Source organism: Manduca sexta, chromosome 11, assembly GCF_014839805.1.
Source record: "Manduca sexta isolate Smith_Timp_Sample1 chromosome 11, JHU_Msex_v1.0, whole genome shotgun sequence".
Taxonomy (NCBI): Eukaryota; Metazoa; Arthropoda; class Insecta; order Lepidoptera; family Sphingidae; genus Manduca; species Manduca sexta.
Window position 1 is genome coordinate 4,320,706 of NC_051125.1, and position 20,960 is coordinate 4,341,665.

The following is a 20,960-nucleotide window of genomic DNA, read 5'->3' on the forward strand; positions in this document are numbered from 1 at the left end:
ATATATAACTGTAACAAAATTATAGTCTTGTGTTCTCAGAACCCAGAATTACCTAATATTATTAGAAAAAGTTTAAAACATGTCAAAATACGGTCATTAAGGTAATATTTTACAATCGCGTGCAAGCAACTAGACACTAAATATAGTCGTAAACTAAAGAAATATGGAAAAAATATTGTGCCATTTCGGTGACCTTGGTCGCCGATTCCTCCAAGCACAAGTCAACCATGCCTGGGTCGCGCTGGCCTTGCTATGACGTAACCGGTATGCCTCCAATGTTCACAAGCCGACCGAGCGACACACAGAGCGTGCGCCCGCGCATCCTACCGATCGATTTGTGGAATTGTTTTTGAATTTCGAACGAGAATAGTGCAGTGTCCTTATTGTGTATCTGTGAAATAATTTGGTGCTAATTTATAGATTAAAAAGGCGAGAAAAATCATATCTATGAAGCAGCGACAACAGGGATTTTAAGTAAGGTAGCTATTTGCATAAAACTAAACTTGTTTACATTATAAACTATGTTATAAAAATGTTCACAGTATTTTCGTATTAGTATATGTATTAGTATATATTAGGTTCAAAGTAGTCAATGCATAAATTCATTATAAAAATGGACAAAATGTTCTGATCAACCGTTCCGTTTAACAGTTTCCCAGGCGAAGACTACAAGTCAATCGCACGAATCCAATCCGTGTAACCATTAATCTAATGGGGTAAGAAATTCTCAAGAACGTGTGAAAAAGTGCTGACTAATGCGCTGAACTTAATTAGAGAAGCCTTTTTCTTCCCAAACTATATAGTGGGTGTCGAGAGTTTTCTTTATTGAGTTGTATCTTATATAGTTATAAGTTTTTTTTAACATTGTACGCAATAATCATGAAAAAGGTAATTTTTTCGATATTGTAACAATCAATATATTTATTAATGAAGGCACCGAAGATCTTTAAATAAACAATTGCCATACTAGTCATAGATTAGCCAAAAGTTACGTTGTTAATCCTGATTTAATAGATTCAAATAATAAATTAAATCAATCAAACTTAACGACTGCACTGGGATTATTTCATTATCATTGCTCAAAGGTGGAATTAGGTCTACCATATCAATGAATAATTAATTAGTTCGTAAGTTCGCTGACCTGTTCATTTGTATGCGTAGGGACAAACAACTATTAAATTCAATTTAAATGTTATCTTTGATCACGTACTGTCACTAGTTAGATCACATGATCTATAACAATAGTTGTAAACTGTTTTGTTAAGTATTTTAGTTGTTCCGTAGTTTTTTTTTCCATACATAACATACATAACATCACGCATTTTATCCCAGAAGGGGTATGCAGAGGCGCAACTAGGGCACCCACTTTTCGCCAAGTATGTTCCGTCCCATGATGTGATAGGGGGCGGGCCTATCGCCATATCGGGCACAAATTCCAGACTCCGGGCTGATATTGAGCAGAAAAACCCAAATATCACTTTGCCCGACCCGGGATTCGAACCCAGGACCTCAGAGCGCTATTGTACCGGACGTGCAATACAACTACGCCACCGAGGCAGTCAATTTTTTTTTCCAATTGATTAATAATCTTTAGATGAGATAAAAATAGCGGTAAAAGTTAATGTGTGTTCAGGAACCAATAAACCTTAGAATTTTTTATATTTTTTTGTTAAAAAGTTTTTTTTGCTTTTTTTTTGTTACTCACAATTAGTATAAGTTGAGTACATCATAGTTGGCGAAATCATTTTAAGAGTTTCCTAATATATCTCCGAAGTCAATGTTCCAATATCAATGAAATTTATATGGGATCACACGGGAAGCACCCGCTATTTAAATAGAAAAGAATCGTCAAAATCGGTTCACCCAGACAAAAGTTCTGAGGTAACAAACATAAAAAATACAGTCAAATTGAGAACCTCCTCCCTTTTTTGAAGTCGGTTGAAAATTTGAACTAAATTATAATGACTCACGATTTTGCTTACAATTATATTACAAGGGGACGCATAGGTTCCGTACTAAACGTCATTTCTGCATTTATTTGAGCTGTTGCTTACGTCTGATTGTGGATAAGAACCTAATGACGTATAAAGTATCTGTCGCCATAAATATATAATGTGAATCATGTCTAAAAATAGTATGAGATACGAGTATAGTCTGTTAACAATCGAAATATAATTAACTACATCTATTTTAAAATGATGTCGATCCACACAACAAGCTTTGTTACTTCCAAACACACTTTCGCTTTACTGTCGCAATTATAATTTAATTTATGCTTATATCAATTAAAACTTCATAACAGAATGTAACCCTCTAGATTCTAGAACTATATATCGTTTGCTCGGTATTACAAGCCTTATGTTAACATTTTATTTATATTGGAAAAATTAGATAATTTTTTTATGTAGGTAAAATTTAAGAAAGACAATAATTCATCGTACTACTTTTATATAAGTATGTATCGAGATTTTTTTTTACTGAAATGGACATAAAATCATGTGATATGTATAATTAAATTTGTGCAAAAATTTAACAAAGAACCTTATAATAGTGAGCCAACGATATATTGAAAAATATTGCAAATATAAATTTTCTTCACACATAAAGATGAATTGCACAACGTTCCCACAATCATTAAGATGTCTGTTGGAACGTCCGTATAAATTTACGCCAATTTTATCCTAAACTAGTTTTTACTAGCAACAGATCATATTCAAGTGGAAACGGTGGGTGTATTTAAATATATTTAAATAGCATGTTTTGTAGCACAAAATATAACGAATATTAGTATTATTATATGTCTTTTTATGATTGTATTATGGAGTAGAAGTGGGCCGGCAATGTCTATAGATGGGTGGCTGGTCGGTAAAGTAGGCTATTGTTAGAAGAGACAACCCTGATTCCACCAGGATCTAACTTCAAAAGACAAGCAACTGACTTTTCCAATCCGAGATATGTTACGCTCATTTTTAGTTTACGCTCAGCGAAATAACAATAAAATTATTACATAAGCTATATAGCTTGGCGCCAAGAAAGAAATGTTCCAAATAAACAAATAAATGTTCTGTAAATATTTACAGGACTTTAAATAATTGAGACCACTAACCATCATATTATCGATCATGCCATGTTTTGTGATGGAATACCGTTAATTGAACCCACTGAAGTCAACAATATTAATTCTAGTTTAGGTAAATTATATTAATCTTTTGTTTATCTTCCATCTTTCCTTTGAATATAGTACCACTGCCTTCTCAAGCTGCGCATATTTAAATGACAATCATTATTCTCTTTCCCCATTGTATCTAAAGTGATGTCGAGTGCCGTTTGTTTCATAATCAATAGCCTGGCTAATGTTTAAGGCGAATGCACAATGTTATCATTAGAATGACATTGGACGCGCGGTAATGTGCATCACGACCCGCATGCATACGCGCCATTAGGACCTGTCATAGATTAAATAGAAATGGGAACAGAATTGACAGAATTCACAGCTATAACGTTTAGGAATCGAATGTATATTATAGCTACTTGGTTTCATATTATATTGTGACTTTCACAAATATTAAAATGATTCTCGTATTTATTACCGATATATTTGTGTTTTATCATGGAAAAATATTTAATGTAATAATGCATTTTAATAAATAATACAGATGGCGAAGTATGGACGATATACATCGATATTTACGTACTACGTTCTAGATTTGGTGTCCGAACATTCATTGTGTTCAACTGAATTGAACTGCAATCCATTCAAACTGATTTAAGAATGGTCAATATTGACAGCTTGTGGTTGTGTACGGAGTGGCGCTAATGATATAAGAACTCGAGTCTAAGTGTAAACCTGGATTTGAATAAAAAATATTAGTCAAATAAGTAAAATTATTTATTGTTTAAGTAAATAAATAGGTTATAACAGTGACGTTTTGGTTGCCATTTTAGTTCAGAGTTTGAACAAATAGTTTATATGGACGTTCGTGTCTAAGAATATATGTCAATGACGGTAAAGATACTTACACATTTAGCTTACGTACCCATGCTGGGACTACACCTTTATACTTGGATAAGGGCTGAATTACGAACACATGTTCCCTCCTACGAGTATATTCATAGAAGGAAATATAAACAAGGCAAGTACTGGAAAAAAATACATATACAACTTTGGTTCCACTCTGCCAGACACCCACAGTCTGCAAACAACTTGCACGTCACGCAATACAAAGATAAATTGAATGCAGGTAGCCTTTTAGAGTGTGAGTCATAACGACTGTCATACTTAACATTTACAAAAAGCTTTTCCTTTTTAAAGATACAACTTGTATGCTCGTTGACGCCTTAGTACATTTATTTACATATTCTTATACTACAATATGTTTACGCTTTGTCGCCAAAGCTATAGACACAGATGCAACTACTCCAATTACGCGGAGGTTATTTAAGTTAAAATTATAAAAAATTAGGGAAGCCTGCCTTTTTCCATAATTAGAAATTCGTTCTAAAAACATACTATGTATTTAAATAGATAATCTCATATGAATTATAGCAGCATGAACTACGAACCAAACTCATTTCTTACGATTCACTGCCTCTATATACACATCTCCATATAAACAGAACGAATATAAAATCTTTTTAAATATTTATCTGCTCTTCAACAATAAGTATAATTAGTGAAATTTACAGTAAACAAAAGTTTTATTTAAAAGAAGGTATGCTTTGTTTACATTTTATTTATATTATAATTCTCAGTAATTAAATAACATTAATTCGAAATCATTAAGGTTTAATGTTTCAATCGTCAGATTAAATTTATGCGTCAAATAAATAATTATAACCTGAATAAATATAAATGTGTTCTATACATTGACAACTTTATACATACAACTGTCATTTTTAATTCACTTGTGTTGTCCTATTGAATAAATCTTATGATTGAAAAATTAACCCTAAGTGTATATATTATGCTCTAAAATATGATGAATCTATTATCTTATCACTTGTGTATGGGGCCCTCTTTTTTATAATCCTACGTAAAGTCATCAGTCGCAAATAATATAGATTTTATTAAATTTAACGCAAATTTCAAATTAATTATCTACACAATTTAACAATAAATGTAAATAATAACTTGTAGATGGTAACTAATATTTTATCGTCACAAAACCTTATCTATTCATACTATTATATAAAGCTGAAGAGTTTGTTTGTTTGAACGCGCTTACCTCAACTCGCGCTAAGCCCTAAACCGATTTTGAAATAAAACCACTAAAAGGAAGCTACATTACTCCTCAGTACTGTAGACTAATTTTTATCCCGTGAAAATATTGATCACAGAAAAAGATTTCACACGGACGAAATCGCAAGCAAAAGTCTAAAATACCAAACAATATTAACAATATAACCCCAATCGTAAATCGGGAATGATGCCAACACGCTGTTTACCGAATTATTCCATTTTATGTTGCTGTCCTAGTTGACTAACAATAACATCCTATTGACCATAAAATATTTCTCTATAGACTATGCAGAACAGAATACTAAAACTATCGTGTTAATGAGCAATTCAGAGATAGGTCTCTAATACACATATGTATAAACCACACATGGTGAAAAAAGTGTTCCCTGACTGCACCTGTACCTAGCCCTTATAACATATTATAAAATAAACTCCCCTTTTCTGTCTGTCTGTATGTGGATGATTTTCTCAAAATCTACTGAACGGATTTTTATGAAAATTTGTATGGAGATAGATTAAGACCCTGGGAAGGTTATAGATTACTTGTTATCCTGAGAAAATATATAGCGGGACTTTTATCCCGGTAAACTCCTTTGAACGGAAGTAGCCGCGAGCAAAAGCCAGTCGGGGATAAAGTGAGGTGTGTTGATTGACAATAACAATAAGTTTCAATAAACGTTAGATCAACTCTTTTAAATATTCATCCATGACACCTGTAGACTGATTATCAAAAGGACCACGCACGCCCGACACAGGCGCTGCACAGAATTTTAATTATACCTCTAATTACTGATCCTAAAGGCGTACATCTTCCAATTGTTTTACAGTGGCACGAACACTCTTATTAGGTTAATTTGATCCAATTACGTCTTTTTTGTTAATAATCATTGAAATAAAACTATTTCTTATTTTATCGCGGTATTTTATGTTATAATTTTCTCTAATGCTGGCTGCAAAGTCTTCGAAATGTCGAAAGAAAATTATAATATAAAAACCGTGATAAGATCCAAAAATAGTTGTATTTCAATGTCTAACATTCGCGTTAATATACAAAATAATTATAAATTAGTTATGTTTATTTTATTCGTTGGGTGATAAACTGCCATCAAACTAATGCCATGCCGGCTATCAGACGTGAGGTTTTCGATTTATTTTATTTTGTATTTTAAATAGGACAACCAACAAGACATACAACTTCTAATCAATATCTACCCGCTGTAGTACTGTCTTACTTACAGTTTAGTTACATTGTATAAAAGCTTGCATAAATCATAAATTTATTACAATAAACATGGCCCTATATCACTTATCTCTATAAGCGTTATTAAACAATATTTTAATCAATTTCAAAAAAGAAAGTTCTCAATTCGACCTGAATTTTTGTTACAGAACTCATTTATATAAATAAAAATAAAAAGCCTTTTATTTCTTGTAAAAGAAAAATACAGTTTTGTCTTAATTAAATACCTAAATTGTTAACTTATCACTACTATCTTTTTTCGAGTCAACTATCATAACTAATTACTGTTTTATCACTTTCATGTAATTAAATGTTTGAGATATTGTATATAAATTGAACTACATGACTCATTAGATAATATTAGTCCATACTATTCATACACAAATAGAGCTAGTCTAAAAGCGAGTGCAATGAAGTTAGTTGCTATGTAAAACCAGTTGTCCATAGGCTTGTTCATCGGTCGGCATTAGCCATTTTAGGAGCAAAGCGAGGGTGGAACAAGTTTTGCTAAGGTTAAAAAGGTTCAGAGCGACTTTACGAGCGGTTTCGGATCGATGAAACTTGATTTAAATACAATTTAATTAATGAGATTATAATTGTGTTACCTTTTTACTCTTTATATAGTTTACAAGGGTTGGAACGAGTCATGTAAAGAATTTTCGTTAAATTAGTTTTTTTAAAAAATCTTTGATTATTTTGATTATAATCGTACACTGTATTACTTTACTATTTCATTGTATTGTACTACATCGTTACGATATAGTAACCTATAAGCTATATTATCGCCGTCACATTACGGCAACACTACTACGCCTAATTTATACGTATGTATTTTAAAAAACAAACAACCAAACCAAATAAAAATTCGTTTTCCTTAACCATGTTTACCAACCTCGTTATATAACCAAACAAAACAGTACTATATGTGATACAAATCACACACAATACTAAATCCCAATTCAACTAAATAAACATAAAAATTTCAATAGCCCCTCTGAGGTGCGTACGAAAGGTGCCCTAATTCACTAAAAATATTTATTTATTATAGTGGGGGAATCGAACTGTGTCACCTTTATCTGGCCTTGTATCCTTACGAGCACGTATCAACACTGTAAAACGGTTTATACATGTATACAGTTTATAAAGATTTTAAAGCGTCAATATTTGGATCTGAGAGGTATTAAAGAAACTCAGATATAAGATGCTATATACGGTAGGTGGCTGGACCCTTAGCTTTGTTGACGTCCATGGGCGAAAGTCACCTCTTATTATTTGATGGGACGAGGTCTTTCGCCTTCGAAGGCAATAAAAAGTCTTTGAAACTTTAGTGAACCTAACCTAAATGCAGAATGGCGTGCTGTCTAATGAACAAAATTCTCTGATGTCTTAATTCGCATAGCTTATGTTATTATATCTGTCATATCCTTTTTTTAAGTAGTGGGACATCATGAGTATATTTCATCATCATTATAACAAAAACTGATGATATCACCAAATAGACATTTTTTATGTTCATGCCACAAATATAATGTTTTCGTAACTTACCTTCTACCGGCGAATATATTTGACGATATTATGACTAAGGTATTTATCGACCTCATAAACAAAAACGTCTGAAGATTGATTCGTTTGTGTATTAAGGTTTGATAAAACCGCCTTATGAGCATCCCCATTACCAAATGAATAATATCCTATTGCGGAACTTTCAGAAAAAGGAAAGGTCAATTTAGGAAAAGAGGTTTATCGAGTGCCCCACAATCTCATTAGCGGCCAAACTCATTAATTGTTAAGGATGCGTCATTTCTACGAGACCGTAGCACAAATAAATATATCAGTAGTTCCTGATCGAGCCAAACTATTTATAGTAACATAGTCTAGACATGGTATAAGGCCCATATATAGAAAATTTATCCACATGTTAATTAAGGTTTTAAAATTGGTCTGTACTTTAAATTCGCTTTATCCAAAATTCTTTTTAATAATAAATAACTTGGTAAGATACTACTGATGAAACCTAAAAATAAAACAAAAATCCACACAGGTATGTAATGGCCTGACCTAATATAAAGTCCCTACACAATAACCTTTGTGCAACAGCGCGGCGGACCGTGGCGACGCAACCAAATGCCACTTTTTAAAGGCCTCTGTTAATAGCCTTTTAATATTTAACGCTAGCTCTGATGGCTCTGGTCGTAGGTCAACTGAATTAGGTATCTGTGTGCCCTAAAATAACACACCGTGTTTCGTTATGGCTCTTGCTGGTTGTGTGTTGTGTATGGCTTGTTTTGAATATATGTTAATTCGATAGTGCAGTGTTGAAGGGTCAGTGGATATTGATTATTAAAAGTGCCGTAGAATGGACAATATATGGGTCATATGAAATTGAAGAACAACGCAAACGCAGTTTGTTATGGAAATTGGTAACGGTTACTTCATTTAAATTAAAGTAGATTGTGCTGAGGTGTCGACTAATGCTTTGGAATTGTAAGTTGCAGTAGATACTTAACAACTTTTAAAATACTTATAGAGATATATTCCTGTTGTATTCACGTGTTAAGAAATAGGAAAGATATTTGAAAACACAAATGATGACCTTTACATAAACCAATATGTATTATGAAACTGGTGTTCAAACTTGGTTAAGTCTACTTAACTAAGTTTATAAGGTACCATTACGTATTTAAGAGTCGTATATTAGTTTAAAATACTTTACAAAATGGTACCAATATCTATGTATCGCCGTCAATTGAAACATATCAATGCTATTGTTACAGAATTCCCGATGAGAGCAAGATGACGAGAAAGTTTTTGTTTTGTTTCCCACTGCGAGTGGGAAACATTATTTTTGGATACATCTTAATTGTAAGTATACAATTATAATATACTTAGATATTTGCAAAATATATTAGTACAAGTAGGGATTTTTTGACTGCTGAGATTATATAGAGGAGATAAAACAGTTAAAAGGCTTTTATTGGAAACTATTTGAGCCCGCAATGATAGTGTACGCGTTAACTAACCAATTAAAGAGGCCAAATTTTATCACATATTATAATGAGCCTCTTGAATTCTAAGATAATTAGAATCTCAAAATTAGACAATAGTGCGTCACATTTTTATCCTCAAGTATATATAAGTACTATTCCTTAAAGGCTTATAGTATTAAAGATCAGAAATTTCCATTCTCAGCACATAAACACAATTTCAAGTGTCAATATTGCCGTTCGCATGTCATAAACTCCAATGGAAATTCGCGCTTACCAAAATGCTGTGGAGTGGCTCTGAATTTACGACTTGCTATAACACACTCCTTATGACATTTATTGGATCGCTTTTAAGGAATTATCACAGAGTCGCAGGCAGCGAGCTACTGTTGACACTACATTAATCATTATCATCGCTACGTTGGTCAATGACGTTTGCTCTGTGTTCATTGTTTTAATTAAAGTTTTAATTGACGTAAACTATAATAGCAAGAACTTCAAGATGCCTAGTTCTATTTTTAAACCTTCCGCAACATTGATTAACTTATTATCGAAACTAAAAATCGTAAACACCTACGACGTTGAATTCTTAAACTATAGAATAGGTTCATGTTTTATAATAATTATATATTAATGATGTGTTTTTTAATTATTCATTTGTTTTCTTCCACAGTTAATCACACTAGCAGTAATAGCATTTAATTTATACGAACTTGGGCTCAACATTTCCAACGACTACAAAGACAATGAGAGGTTTAAAGATTTTCAAAATCTGGACACGATATTTGGTGCTAGCAGAGACGCGTTGGTTGCTGCAACTATACTCGCTTATTACTTAAGCTACGTCATTATTGGATTTCTGCTGTTTATATTTGCTGTGATATTTACATGTGGTGCATATAAGGTAAGCATTATGTTAATAAAGATGGATAAATGAACGATGAGCACTCAAATCAACAATTGAATTATAATAGAGCTGTGTAGGGCATATTATAAAAGAACTAATTATATATCCTCTGATTGTTATATCAAAACTCTATCGTCAATCCAGCAAATAGTAGTTGTATGATGTCAATTTTGTTTGAGATGGATAATTTCAGAATTCATATTCTAATGATGTCTCGGTGCCTGCCTGCCTCGGTGGCGCAGTTGTACTGCATGCGCGGTATGGTAGCGCTCTGAGGTCCTGAGGGTTCGAACCCCGGGTCGGGCAAAGTGATATTTGGGTTTTTCTGCCCAATATTAGCCTGGAGTCTGGATTTTGTGCCCGATATGGCGTTAGGGACGGAACACCCTTGGCGAAAAGTGGGTGCCCTGGTTGCAACTCTGCATACCTCACCGGGGATAAATGCGTGATGCGTGTTTGTTTTATATACTAATGATATATTAGTGTAAACCCAAATAAAGATAACGCCCATGAGTAATGTTATATTTCATATCACCTAGCAAAACAGACTAAAACCGTCTCTTCATAAAAAAACCTCGGTGCCTCAGTGGCGTAGTTGCATGCAAAGCTTCTGTATGTATGAAGTAATGTCGTGCCACACGCCAATAAAAGTCAATAGCGATGCATGGCATCACGGACAGGCATTACGTAACGAATCAGGAAACAGAATCAGTTGTATCATTCTTCATATTGCCAAATGTTAAAAGCGGAATTGCCATTAAATAAACCATAAAATTTTATTTGAGTAGTGCTGTAGTTAAATATTAATATTAAAGTTTTGCTGCATTTTTATTTTGTATAATAAAATATTTAGCATAATACACTAGGTGTTTCGCGCGGCTTCCCCGGCGTTAATAAATTTTCCTACCACAAAAATCTCTAAATCACCGTAGCGACTCATAGCGCTATTGGTACGTTAGTGCCACCTCTCAGATTAAAAATGTAAAACATTTCACATAGTCGCAAACTTACGGGATAAAAAATAACCTATACGTTATCCGGGACACCCAAGTACTTATAAAATCTATGGGTGATTATGTCTTCAGGGAGTCACAGATCTACTAACCTTTATTTAAATAAAAAAAGAGAAACATAGAAACCGGCTGTAGTAACATCGGAAGATTAGTTTTGGTAACAAACCTATTACTTTCAATTTTATATTCCATGTTATTACCCTCAGTTAAATTTTAGACGGAGATATTACACAACAAAGTATTCAGCATAAAAAAAAAATTACAATTGATTCATTCAATTAAAAGAATAAAAAAAGACTTATTCAACATCTACAATCCAATGGTACAAAGAGGGAAAAACAACGAATTCTTATTACACAGTAGCAAAAACGAATGTCGCGTCTGATTCTATAAAGTGAAACAAATTATATAACAGCTTTTAGTCTTTCTCTTTACAATACCAACTTTGTTTTTTTATTTGATTTACGATCAAAAAAGTATTTCATGTTTTAGTTAGTGTCACCGTTTTTTTTAAAATATTATGAAAATATCTATTTATGTTTGAATGATACGATAATGTAAATATTTTTTTATAGAAGAAATATTTGGAAAATGAGTTGGTAGAGATGATTTGACTGTGTTCTAATATTTGGTTTTATGAAATCGAAAGTCCCTCATAATCCCCGACACGAGACTCCCTTATGTATTATAACACCAAGTCCCCTGCCGCTTTTGTGTTTGAACGTGAATAACTCAAATACTACACAATGGATCTCGTTAAAATCATATGGAGATAGTTTAGGACTCAGGGAAGGACGTAGACTATTTTTTATCGCAGGAAAATATATAGCGGGTTTTTATCCCGGAAAAACCTTTGCGGGTGCGGAACCTCGCGCCATTTGGTATGGAAATAGTTTGACGTCCTGGGAAGGATATAGGGTACTTATTATCCCAGAAAATCATACGCGCGGTCGAAGCCGCAAGCCCACGCACTCCCACTTTTACTATAAAAGCCGAGTGATGACGCGCATCGAGACTGATATTACGACAGAAAAAAAATTAAGCACATATTCTGCTACCGAGGTGAAGCCGGGGCGGGTTGCTAGTGTATCATAGTTAGAATCATATGTAACTTACGTATATTTATTTATTTTATTACATTAAAAATAAGAGTTATATGAAAGTTTTTATTAAAAAAAATATTAAACCAACACGACAGTACGCATCGTAATTTTCTTAGAAGCTGCATAAGATCGATCCCTTCTTGATGACGTCGCGAATTGTGACTCACAGTTGGCAGTGACGGAATGAATTAAATCAGAGCTGGATTCGACCTGAGATATCTAGAAGCGAATATCTTTCAATTAATTGATATTAGCACGAATTGGTATAGACCGTCAATTATATTAAGTCACGTCAGTATAAAAAAAATAATTCTTTGTCGTCTAAAAGCCGAGGGATGAAGTACTGAGACTGATGTCTTAGGTTAGATTTTAAAATCGGCCAACATTAAGTGGGTTTTTTTTAGGATTTGCAGGGGTTTTAATAGTCCCGGGGAGGCAACCTCTTAGGTACGATTGCATTGATGATCAGGTCAATACATCAGAAATACAATCGTATCTAAAAATTGTGCCCGAAAATTTGTTCAAGGTAAATGAAGGACTACCTTGAGTTACCTTAGTTACAAGAGTTACTAAGCGATAACCACGTCTTTACGACCGAAATTACTCAAATAATCAATAGATCAATTTTTTTATGTTTACGCGAATTTTAGACATTAAAATTAAACTATTTTTCGGATTTTATCGCGGTTATAATACATTCCTTTTCCCGACGTTTCGAAAACTTTGCAGTTGTCCTCCGTGACCATGAAGGCTGCAGTCTTCGAAACGTCAGGAGAAAAAGTAATACATTAAAACGGCGATAAAATGCGAAAAGTAGTTTAATTTTAAGATCAATTTATGTTTTATAATCCTTATAGCTAACATGTCTATTGTTTCCAGGCTAACCACTGCCTTGTGACGACATTCTTCGTGTACAGTTTCTTTCATTTGTTCTTTACTGTCGTACTCGTCGTGTGGGAGGCGCTGTCTGCCGGCTGGATACAGCTTGGATTAATATTACTTTCCGATTGTAAGTATAGAACATTAAAGAAGGTGAATGGGGAAGTAAGGGTTAATTGGAATAAAGTTATATTGAATTATATACGAATAAACTTTATTAATAAAATTAAATTGATAAATTTTCAATAACATTTTAGCAATAATCAATCAAGCTATTTACGAATAAACTTTATGGAAAAGTTAAAATTAATAATTTTTTTGTAAAATTTTAGCAATAATCAAGCTTTAAATAATAATCGATCAGTGTGTGTAAAAATAAAAATACAAATTTTATCCTTATTCAATAAATTTACCGTACTATATTATATTGAAATAAAAAAAATCCAATACGAAGCAGAATTGTGGTCGTACTTGTCCTTAAGCTACAAATAGTAAATAGGCAGTGCCAGAATAATACCTGTTAGCGAAACCAGTTCCATTTGTTATCGAAGGGCTTAATTATTTCATTATTTTTTTTATCCTAATTGGATTATTGGTGCATATATTTAAATCATTATTTATATGTCATTGATAAATTATAAAGAAATATATTTTTTTCGCAATATTTAGTTTGCACAAAAAGTATAATAACCATCAAATACCAATATGTGTTTCACAATGTTAACACCATCTGTACATACTATATCATTTTTATCAGTTACTATCACACAGATTAAAAAGGAAACATTAACTACAAGTCTTCCTTCAATACAATCTTTAAGAAGAAAAATATTCATGAAAAGTATCAAAATGATTTTTCTTCCTAGAAAAATGCATCTGTGGGTAGAATTCAGCGCGCACCTCGATCATATTTCATCAAATGAATATTTCCACCTGACAGTGTGCTCAGATAAATGACTCTTCTTTTCTTATTAGAATTCCAATGAGCTTTTGACAATAGTTTTCTACAATTCAATGGATTTTTTATCTTTTCCGTTCAACTTTAATTTAAACTGCGATCTTTATTGCACGACTGTGGACAATCTAAACAGATGATTTTAACGGTGCATGTATAAAAGTGATTATATTTACTTGCCGACTTTATTGTACTGATTATATTTTGCTAAATGAGATATAATAAAAGCAACCCGCACTAGGCCAGCGTTGTGGACTAAGGCCTTAACCCTTTCAATAATAGAGGAGACCCGTGCCCAGTGGTGGGACAGTATGTAATACAGGGCTGATATGATAAGCGAATGTTGGCAAAAAATTCTAAGAGTCCTGGGTCAGTAGTTCTCTATTGTCGAAAATTTGGATAGACCTCAGACTTCCAGAGGCAGATGACTACACGCGCCTTCATTACAACAGATCATATAGATTTCTTCTTTATTGATTTTAAAGCAAATCAAAATTATAATTTAATATTTTTTATTTACGTTAAACTTATGTTTTTTTGTTACAGTGCTCCTCATAATTTGCCTGTTCAGCGTCAAATATTTGATGGAAGCAATACGCACAGGAAACATTTACAGTCCGCCTGGCGAGGTTTACTATAAATATTAAATTGTGACTAAATTATAATATATGTATTTGTATATTTTATAAATTGAGACGCTTGTATTTGTTATTTGATTGGGAAATATAAAAACTAATAATGTGTTATGACTGAAGTGAACGAAAAATAAATGATTATTTTTTATGAGAATATGTCTTTTATGGTCCATTAATTTTGTATTTGATGGTAAATAATGAAACTATATATTTTCAAAGTACCCATAACAAAATTTACACCTACGTTACAGTGACTATAGAAGTTTACAATTTAATAAGAATTTAACTGAGTGCTTACAATTATTTTCTGGTGACAATATTTTAAGAAGCAATAAATAATTTCTAATACTAAACTAAAACCGCCACCAATGTGTAATATTAAATTAAACTCGTCAGTCAGAATGCGTCAGTGGCGTTGTTGTATTTCGGTACGACTTTAGCGCTGAGGTCTCGGGTTCGATTCCCGGGTTAGGCAAAATGATACTGGTTGCTTTTACTCAGTATCAGCCCGGAAACTGAATTTTGTGCCCGATAGGCAATAGGCTCGTGCCTTGTCATATCATAGGAATACACAGGGAGGATAAGTGGATTCAACAGTTTCGCATTTCTCTACCATTTCGGGGATAAAACGCGTAAGCGTGAGTGTTGTATGTACTTTTAATACATATTACCGATCAGAAGCAATTAGAATTATCTATATTGAAGATCTTAGCTTCCAAATAGGACTATCCAATTCTCATTCTGTAAGACCTGTTCACGACAATCTTATTGTTAGTGAAAATGGTGAGTACTTATGCCTTTTATGTCACTTTTTATTACATAATATGTGGAATTCGAATATAAAATGTGATTTATTTTTAACGATCAACTATTCTCATTCATGATCTAACTTTCTTATGACTTAAGAGATCATTATTATCAGATTGTTTTGCGTTTCACAATCTCTGAGACTGCAATTATTGCGGTTGCATCGAATGGATGTATAAAATAAGAAAAAACACTGGCGCAATACATACAAAAAAGTTACAAATTTTTACTGTAAAATAGTAATAATATTAATATAAAACTATTTTACGGATTTTTTATATTACAGTTTTCTCCCAACTTTCGAAGACTGCAACCTTCATGGCCACGGCGGGACTGAGGTGTTGGTCGTCCGAAAAGTCAAAGTTACAATATCTACCTACATTTTTAAATTATACAAAACTATAGTCATAGTATTTGGTATTGAACATGACTATATATTTTAGGCAAATTTATGAGATTGTCAAATATCAATCCAGGATCAGGCAAGTAGCCAAGACTATAATATTTTTATGGTATACAAAATTGACATTGAAACAAAAATAATTTAAAAAATATTTATTTGTAAAACTTAAAACTATAAAATAAATTAAATACTCTAACAAATTCCATATATTCTACAACAAATCCTTTTTAAAAGGTACTCCAAGAAGTTATCTTGTTCTATAATAAATTATACATAAAAAAAAGTGTTCAAGTGGCAAATATAGTATAACCGGAAAATTCAAACATCTAATATGATTTTATAAAATACCTTATAAGTAATTAATATTTTTATAACGTTAACAATATTTCTCAAACGTTTTTTTTTTTTTGTTAATAAACGACCGAAGGTATAACAATACCATTATAAATATCTTTATAAATTAATAATGCAATCACAGTTCATACTTAAATAGTAACCTATTGGTATCTAAACAATATATTTTGTATATGGGCATCTTCTGGTTCTTGAATGTCCCTTCTTCTTCGCCCTAACATCATAGGTACAACCATGGCCATCGTAGCAGGGACCATGCCAGCTCCAACTGCAGCCAGCAGCGTGGAGCTATCCGGGGAAACGTTAGACATCACCCTCCGCACAACTTTGCTTTTCACTGGCCTTATTTGTGAAGCAGACACATCTAAATCATTTTTCTTATCCAAATCTCTCTTCGATTCTTCTACTGTTTGAAAACTCTTTTCAACTTCTAACAATCCGCCATGAGATGTTGTCATGTTTGTGTGTATATTGTCAACCGGCAGAACGGTTAAGGCAATTGCCTGATGAGATGTTACAGTTGATGCATCAGTTGGTTCATCTGCAGGCGAACTCAGAGACCTTTGTCTTTTCTTATTCCTGTAGCCTTTGGTAGTCGATAATAAAACCCATTGACCATCACCGTATGGTGGTCTTGAAGCACGATCATTATCGTAATCTGAAGGCCCAGAATAGACTACTTGAGTAGGTCTTCTAAAAGGACGTTTTGAGCTGGATGACGGATGCAGTGCTTCGTATTCATAAGGGAAGTTTGATGGGCGGTTGTCTGTCATAACGGAATCAGACATGCCGTAATATACCGTGTCTTCATTTGGATAACCATCATCATTATCACAGTTTGGTTTGTGTGGACGTCTGCTGTCATCCTGTGCCCATAATGGGGGATATGATGCTTGCTGAGGCTTACTCCACGTAGGCCTAGAGGGTAACTCTTGCTCGTATTCATGAGGCACGTGCAATTTGTTATTGATGAATCCTGGCCGAGATAGCGATGGTCTTTTTTGTGGGTAGTTATAACCTCCACTGCTACTGCTACTACTGCTGATGCTTGACCCAACATTAGACATATATCTGTCATCATCAGGGAATTTGTTTTCGTCTTCATTCCAATAGCTAGGCTTCTGCTTTTTAACGTTCGGTTTCCATTTTGATATCTTGCTGGAAGACCATGCAACGGGCTCCAAAGTTACCCAACCATCTTTATCATCGTAAGGATGTTTATGCTGTTTCACTTTTAATCTATTCCAGGTTGTGTAAACTTTTCCGTTATTATCTTCATCTTCTTCACTATCAGGTTGCGGATATCGATCAAGCTTATATTTTTCCTTTTTAAGTTTCGCAGCTAACGCGCTAATAGCTTGCAATCGGTCCTTAGGAAAATCTCCAAAGTCCTTTAATTTATCGGAAGTTAAAATATAATCATCGAAGTTTTCGTCGTCGTCACCTTGTCCTTCTTGACACGATGGTCCGTAGCAACGGGGTTTGTTTCCATCCAAATCATGAACTATATGAGTCATTAAATTTTTCATTTCCAAATTATCCTTTTCATCCTTCACGTCCATGATCTGTTTCCAATTTCTTTCTGTATCTTCATTTTCTACGATTGTTATCGGTTCCTTTCCCGGCACATCGAGTTGGTAAGTCTTGATCTTGTTATGCTTCTCAATTTGTGCCGGGTCGTTGGCGTCAGCGACCGCAAGGGCAAACAACCAAAAGGCAAACAGACGCACTGTCAGTTTCATTGTAATATTTTCACTTTCGCTGTGTCGCGTGGCGGCGCGCAGGCGAGGCGCGCGTGGACTGAGCGCCGGCCGCAGCAGCAGCTCTCTGATATAGTTTTCTTCGTGGATGCACAATAACCCTCCCTGCGTTCTAATGCAATGGTAATTCAGTTCGGTCACGACGAATGAGCGAGATAATTATGTGGCGATTGTCGTTTGTCGGTGGCTATCTTAATTTGCTATCTCTGCTCTCTCAGGGCCGTGACCCGGGCTCCGGTGAAACCGTTTTTCATTTTATGGGATGTTTTCTCCGTTGATAATGGGTGAAATGGCTCGCAGATGTTTCTCACAAGATAGAAAATATGATGTTATGTATAGAATGCAAATGAATCTTGGATGCATAGGCTTTCATCACCGGTTAATGCATGAATCCATTCATGCATTGTGTGGACTTAATTAATAACAGAATTAATTTTGAACACAAGCGTAGTACTGTCGAAATGCAATAATATTATTCATTGGATAGATGATTAGACAGAACCTCAACTGTGCAGGCGAGATTTATGTAGTAATAAATCTCTCGAAGATTTCGCAAAGAATAATTCGGCGTATCCTCGAAGTAATTAACGAACTTTCTCTCAGATATTCGTCATTAGTCGAAACAAAAAATAACCCGTGAACTTAGTTCTAAGGCAGAACAGCTGAGTCCCCTACCACGGTAATCCATTGCAGCGTCGGGTCGGACTCTCTCCATAATCGCGCAGTTGCCTATTATCCCTATCTTGGCTCGAATCAACTTCGCTCTAATTGTACGGTGCACTTTTACCGAGCGTCTCGAGCTCGCTGCGATATCGCACGTACCAACCGCGGTGTTATGACGTTTATGGGCCGTATAAAACACGATTCACCTCTATTGTTGATTGTTTGATAACTATTGTTAATACATTGAGTACTAAGAATATGTTTACGCTTTTCTTTAAACCTTATTAACTAATGTCTTTGGTGTTTATACTTTTTAAAATATTTAAAATCCATAAACTACCTCGTTTTAGTCTCGTAGTATCTATGTTGTCTTAAAAAAAAAAAACTGATTGCCCTGCATGGAGATTATTCACTTAATAAGTATATGTTTAATAGAATTATTAATTTAATTAGTATAACAGTTAAATTATGAATATCTCAAAATATAGTTAATAAAGAGTGTCGAAAATTACGATCGTGACGGTTTTGATATAGTGTCAATCAATATTGTACAATTAATAATATCGCAGTAAATGCCATATGTATGATAAAGTGCAGAGGTAATACTACAAAATACTAAACCCGCGGATATTCCAACACGCGAACACACGAAACGTAACATAGCGGTGTCAGTATACTATTACTATCACCTGCAATGCCAAACTTTTGCGATATTTAACTGATACTTTTCTATTTCTAATAATAAATAAAATTAAAATAAGTACTAATAATAGTAATACTTTAAAGTAATTAATATTATAAACTATGTTGGTTGTCTCAATTCGTTAAACTATGTACGTGCGTAAGCTGCGTTAGTTAACAAAAAATAATTTCGTACTACAGTGTTAAGTAATGCCATACCAACATTCTAATAATAACACTGAAAGGTCCATACTAACATCTAATTGTTCGAATTTTAAATTTGACTTATTATAATCGACTTAGCACTAATAACATCTACAATGGAAAGATAAGGAAAAATAAACAACATGAATAAATCTCAATCCACGCTCCATCGTAACTTGCAAACAAGAATAATAAATAAACAACACAACAAAAACATATTTCGTACTGAAATATTATCGTCGAATAGAAAGCTGGGTAAAACATTATGATTATGGTCATTCGTTTTTACAATTTCTTTTCCAATCCTCATTGCATCTGTCATTACTCGAAATGATAAGGAAAGCGCGGCGCCAACGTTCAACAATAATATTTTTTGTTGACGAAAGTGTGTAAAAAATTATATAGAAACTTGTCGGATCTGTTTGTGCGTCGCTTTGTAGAAAGCATAAAGGAGTCGGATGGCGTTAAATGAGGGAAGTGGGCGGAAGCGGGGCCGTGACAATGACGATTGTCATTCCTTCACACATTGCACCGATTGCGTCTGTGATGAATGGATTTTGCTTGAAATGCAAGAAGCCAACGATTTCTTACTTAATATTTTGTGTCTTAGACATATGTCATTTGTCAAAAACGTTTACTTTGCGCTTTAAAAATATTTATGGTCAACAACCAGCTTCTAAAATATATCACACTATCCGAAATGTAATTAAAATATTTGTATTGATTCTTAAATAAACTTTTCGTCGTAATAAACATACGTAGTCTAGAGGGAACATTTGAGTACAGTGGCAATGCAGTTATATTAATTTTAGGTAAAATTTATATTTCGTTTTTTTTGCCTTACGTAACTTGCGAAATTATACAAATTTCTCCAGTCATCAACATTTATGATTGCTAAAACTCACATAATTAACGACAATTATTAATCTAAGTTTTCTCTTAAATATAATTTTTATTACGTAATAATTAATTGCGTCAAAGCTTTCAAATTTTATTTATATTTTATTTCCCCATTAATGTCACTAAAAATCCACATTTGATAATCATTATCCAAAATGGCCAGTTCTCAAATATTCCCCAATTGTAACACATGTTTTTTTTTAAATATAATATTTCAGTCTCACACTGGATTT

At 33.5% G+C, this 20,960-nt stretch overlaps 2 protein-coding genes across 5 annotated transcripts; one reads left to right on the top strand and one right to left on the bottom strand.

Annotated features, from left to right (window-relative positions):
* The first annotated feature begins 258 nt into the window (after positions 1-258).
* LOC115442898 lies at positions 259-15,103 on the top strand. 4 transcript variants are annotated; one of them, XM_030168102.2, is made up of 5 exons: positions 259-479; positions 9,254-9,341; positions 10,137-10,367; positions 13,366-13,495; positions 14,867-15,103. In XM_030168102.2, the coding sequence occupies exons 2-5, from the start codon at positions 9,273-9,275 to the stop codon at positions 14,965-14,967; spliced, it is 531 nt and encodes a 176-aa protein (XP_030023962.2). In that variant the 5' UTR covers positions 259-479; positions 9,254-9,272; the 3' UTR covers positions 14,968-15,103. The 4 variants fall into 4 exon arrangements, with proteins under 4 accessions (XP_030023962.2, XP_030023971.2, XP_030023978.2 ...); XM_030168111.2 differs by having other exon boundaries at positions 259-474; XM_030168118.2 differs by lacking the exon at positions 259-479 and adding an exon at positions 8,699-8,899.
* A 1,361-nt stretch (positions 15,104-16,464) lies between these two features.
* Positions 16,465-18,309, bottom strand: LOC115442494. The gene has a single exon (XM_030167532.2). The coding sequence runs from the start codon at positions 18,259-18,261 to the stop codon at positions 16,663-16,665; it is 1,599 nt and encodes a 532-aa protein (XP_030023392.2). The 5' UTR covers positions 18,262-18,309; the 3' UTR covers positions 16,465-16,662.
* Between the last annotated feature and the right edge of the window lie 2,651 nt (positions 18,310-20,960).

Bases quoted from the DNA above. Each gene is read 5' to 3' on its own strand.
- LOC115442898 (XM_030168102.2), top strand. From the start codon at position 9,273: ATGACGAGAAAGTTTTTGTTTTGTTTCCCACTGCGAGTGGGAAACATT. The intron at 9,342-10,136 runs GTAAGTATACAA...TTTCTTCCACAG, and splicing joins TTTTTGGATACATCTTAATT to TTAATCACACTAGCAGTAAT. The intron at 10,368-13,365 runs GTAAGCATTATG...TATTGTTTCCAG, and splicing joins TTACATGTGGTGCATATAAG to GCTAACCACTGCCTTGTGAC.
- LOC115442494 (XM_030167532.2), bottom strand. From the start codon at position 18,261: ATGAAACTGACAGTGCGTCTGTTTGCCTTTTGGTTGTTTGCCCTTGCG.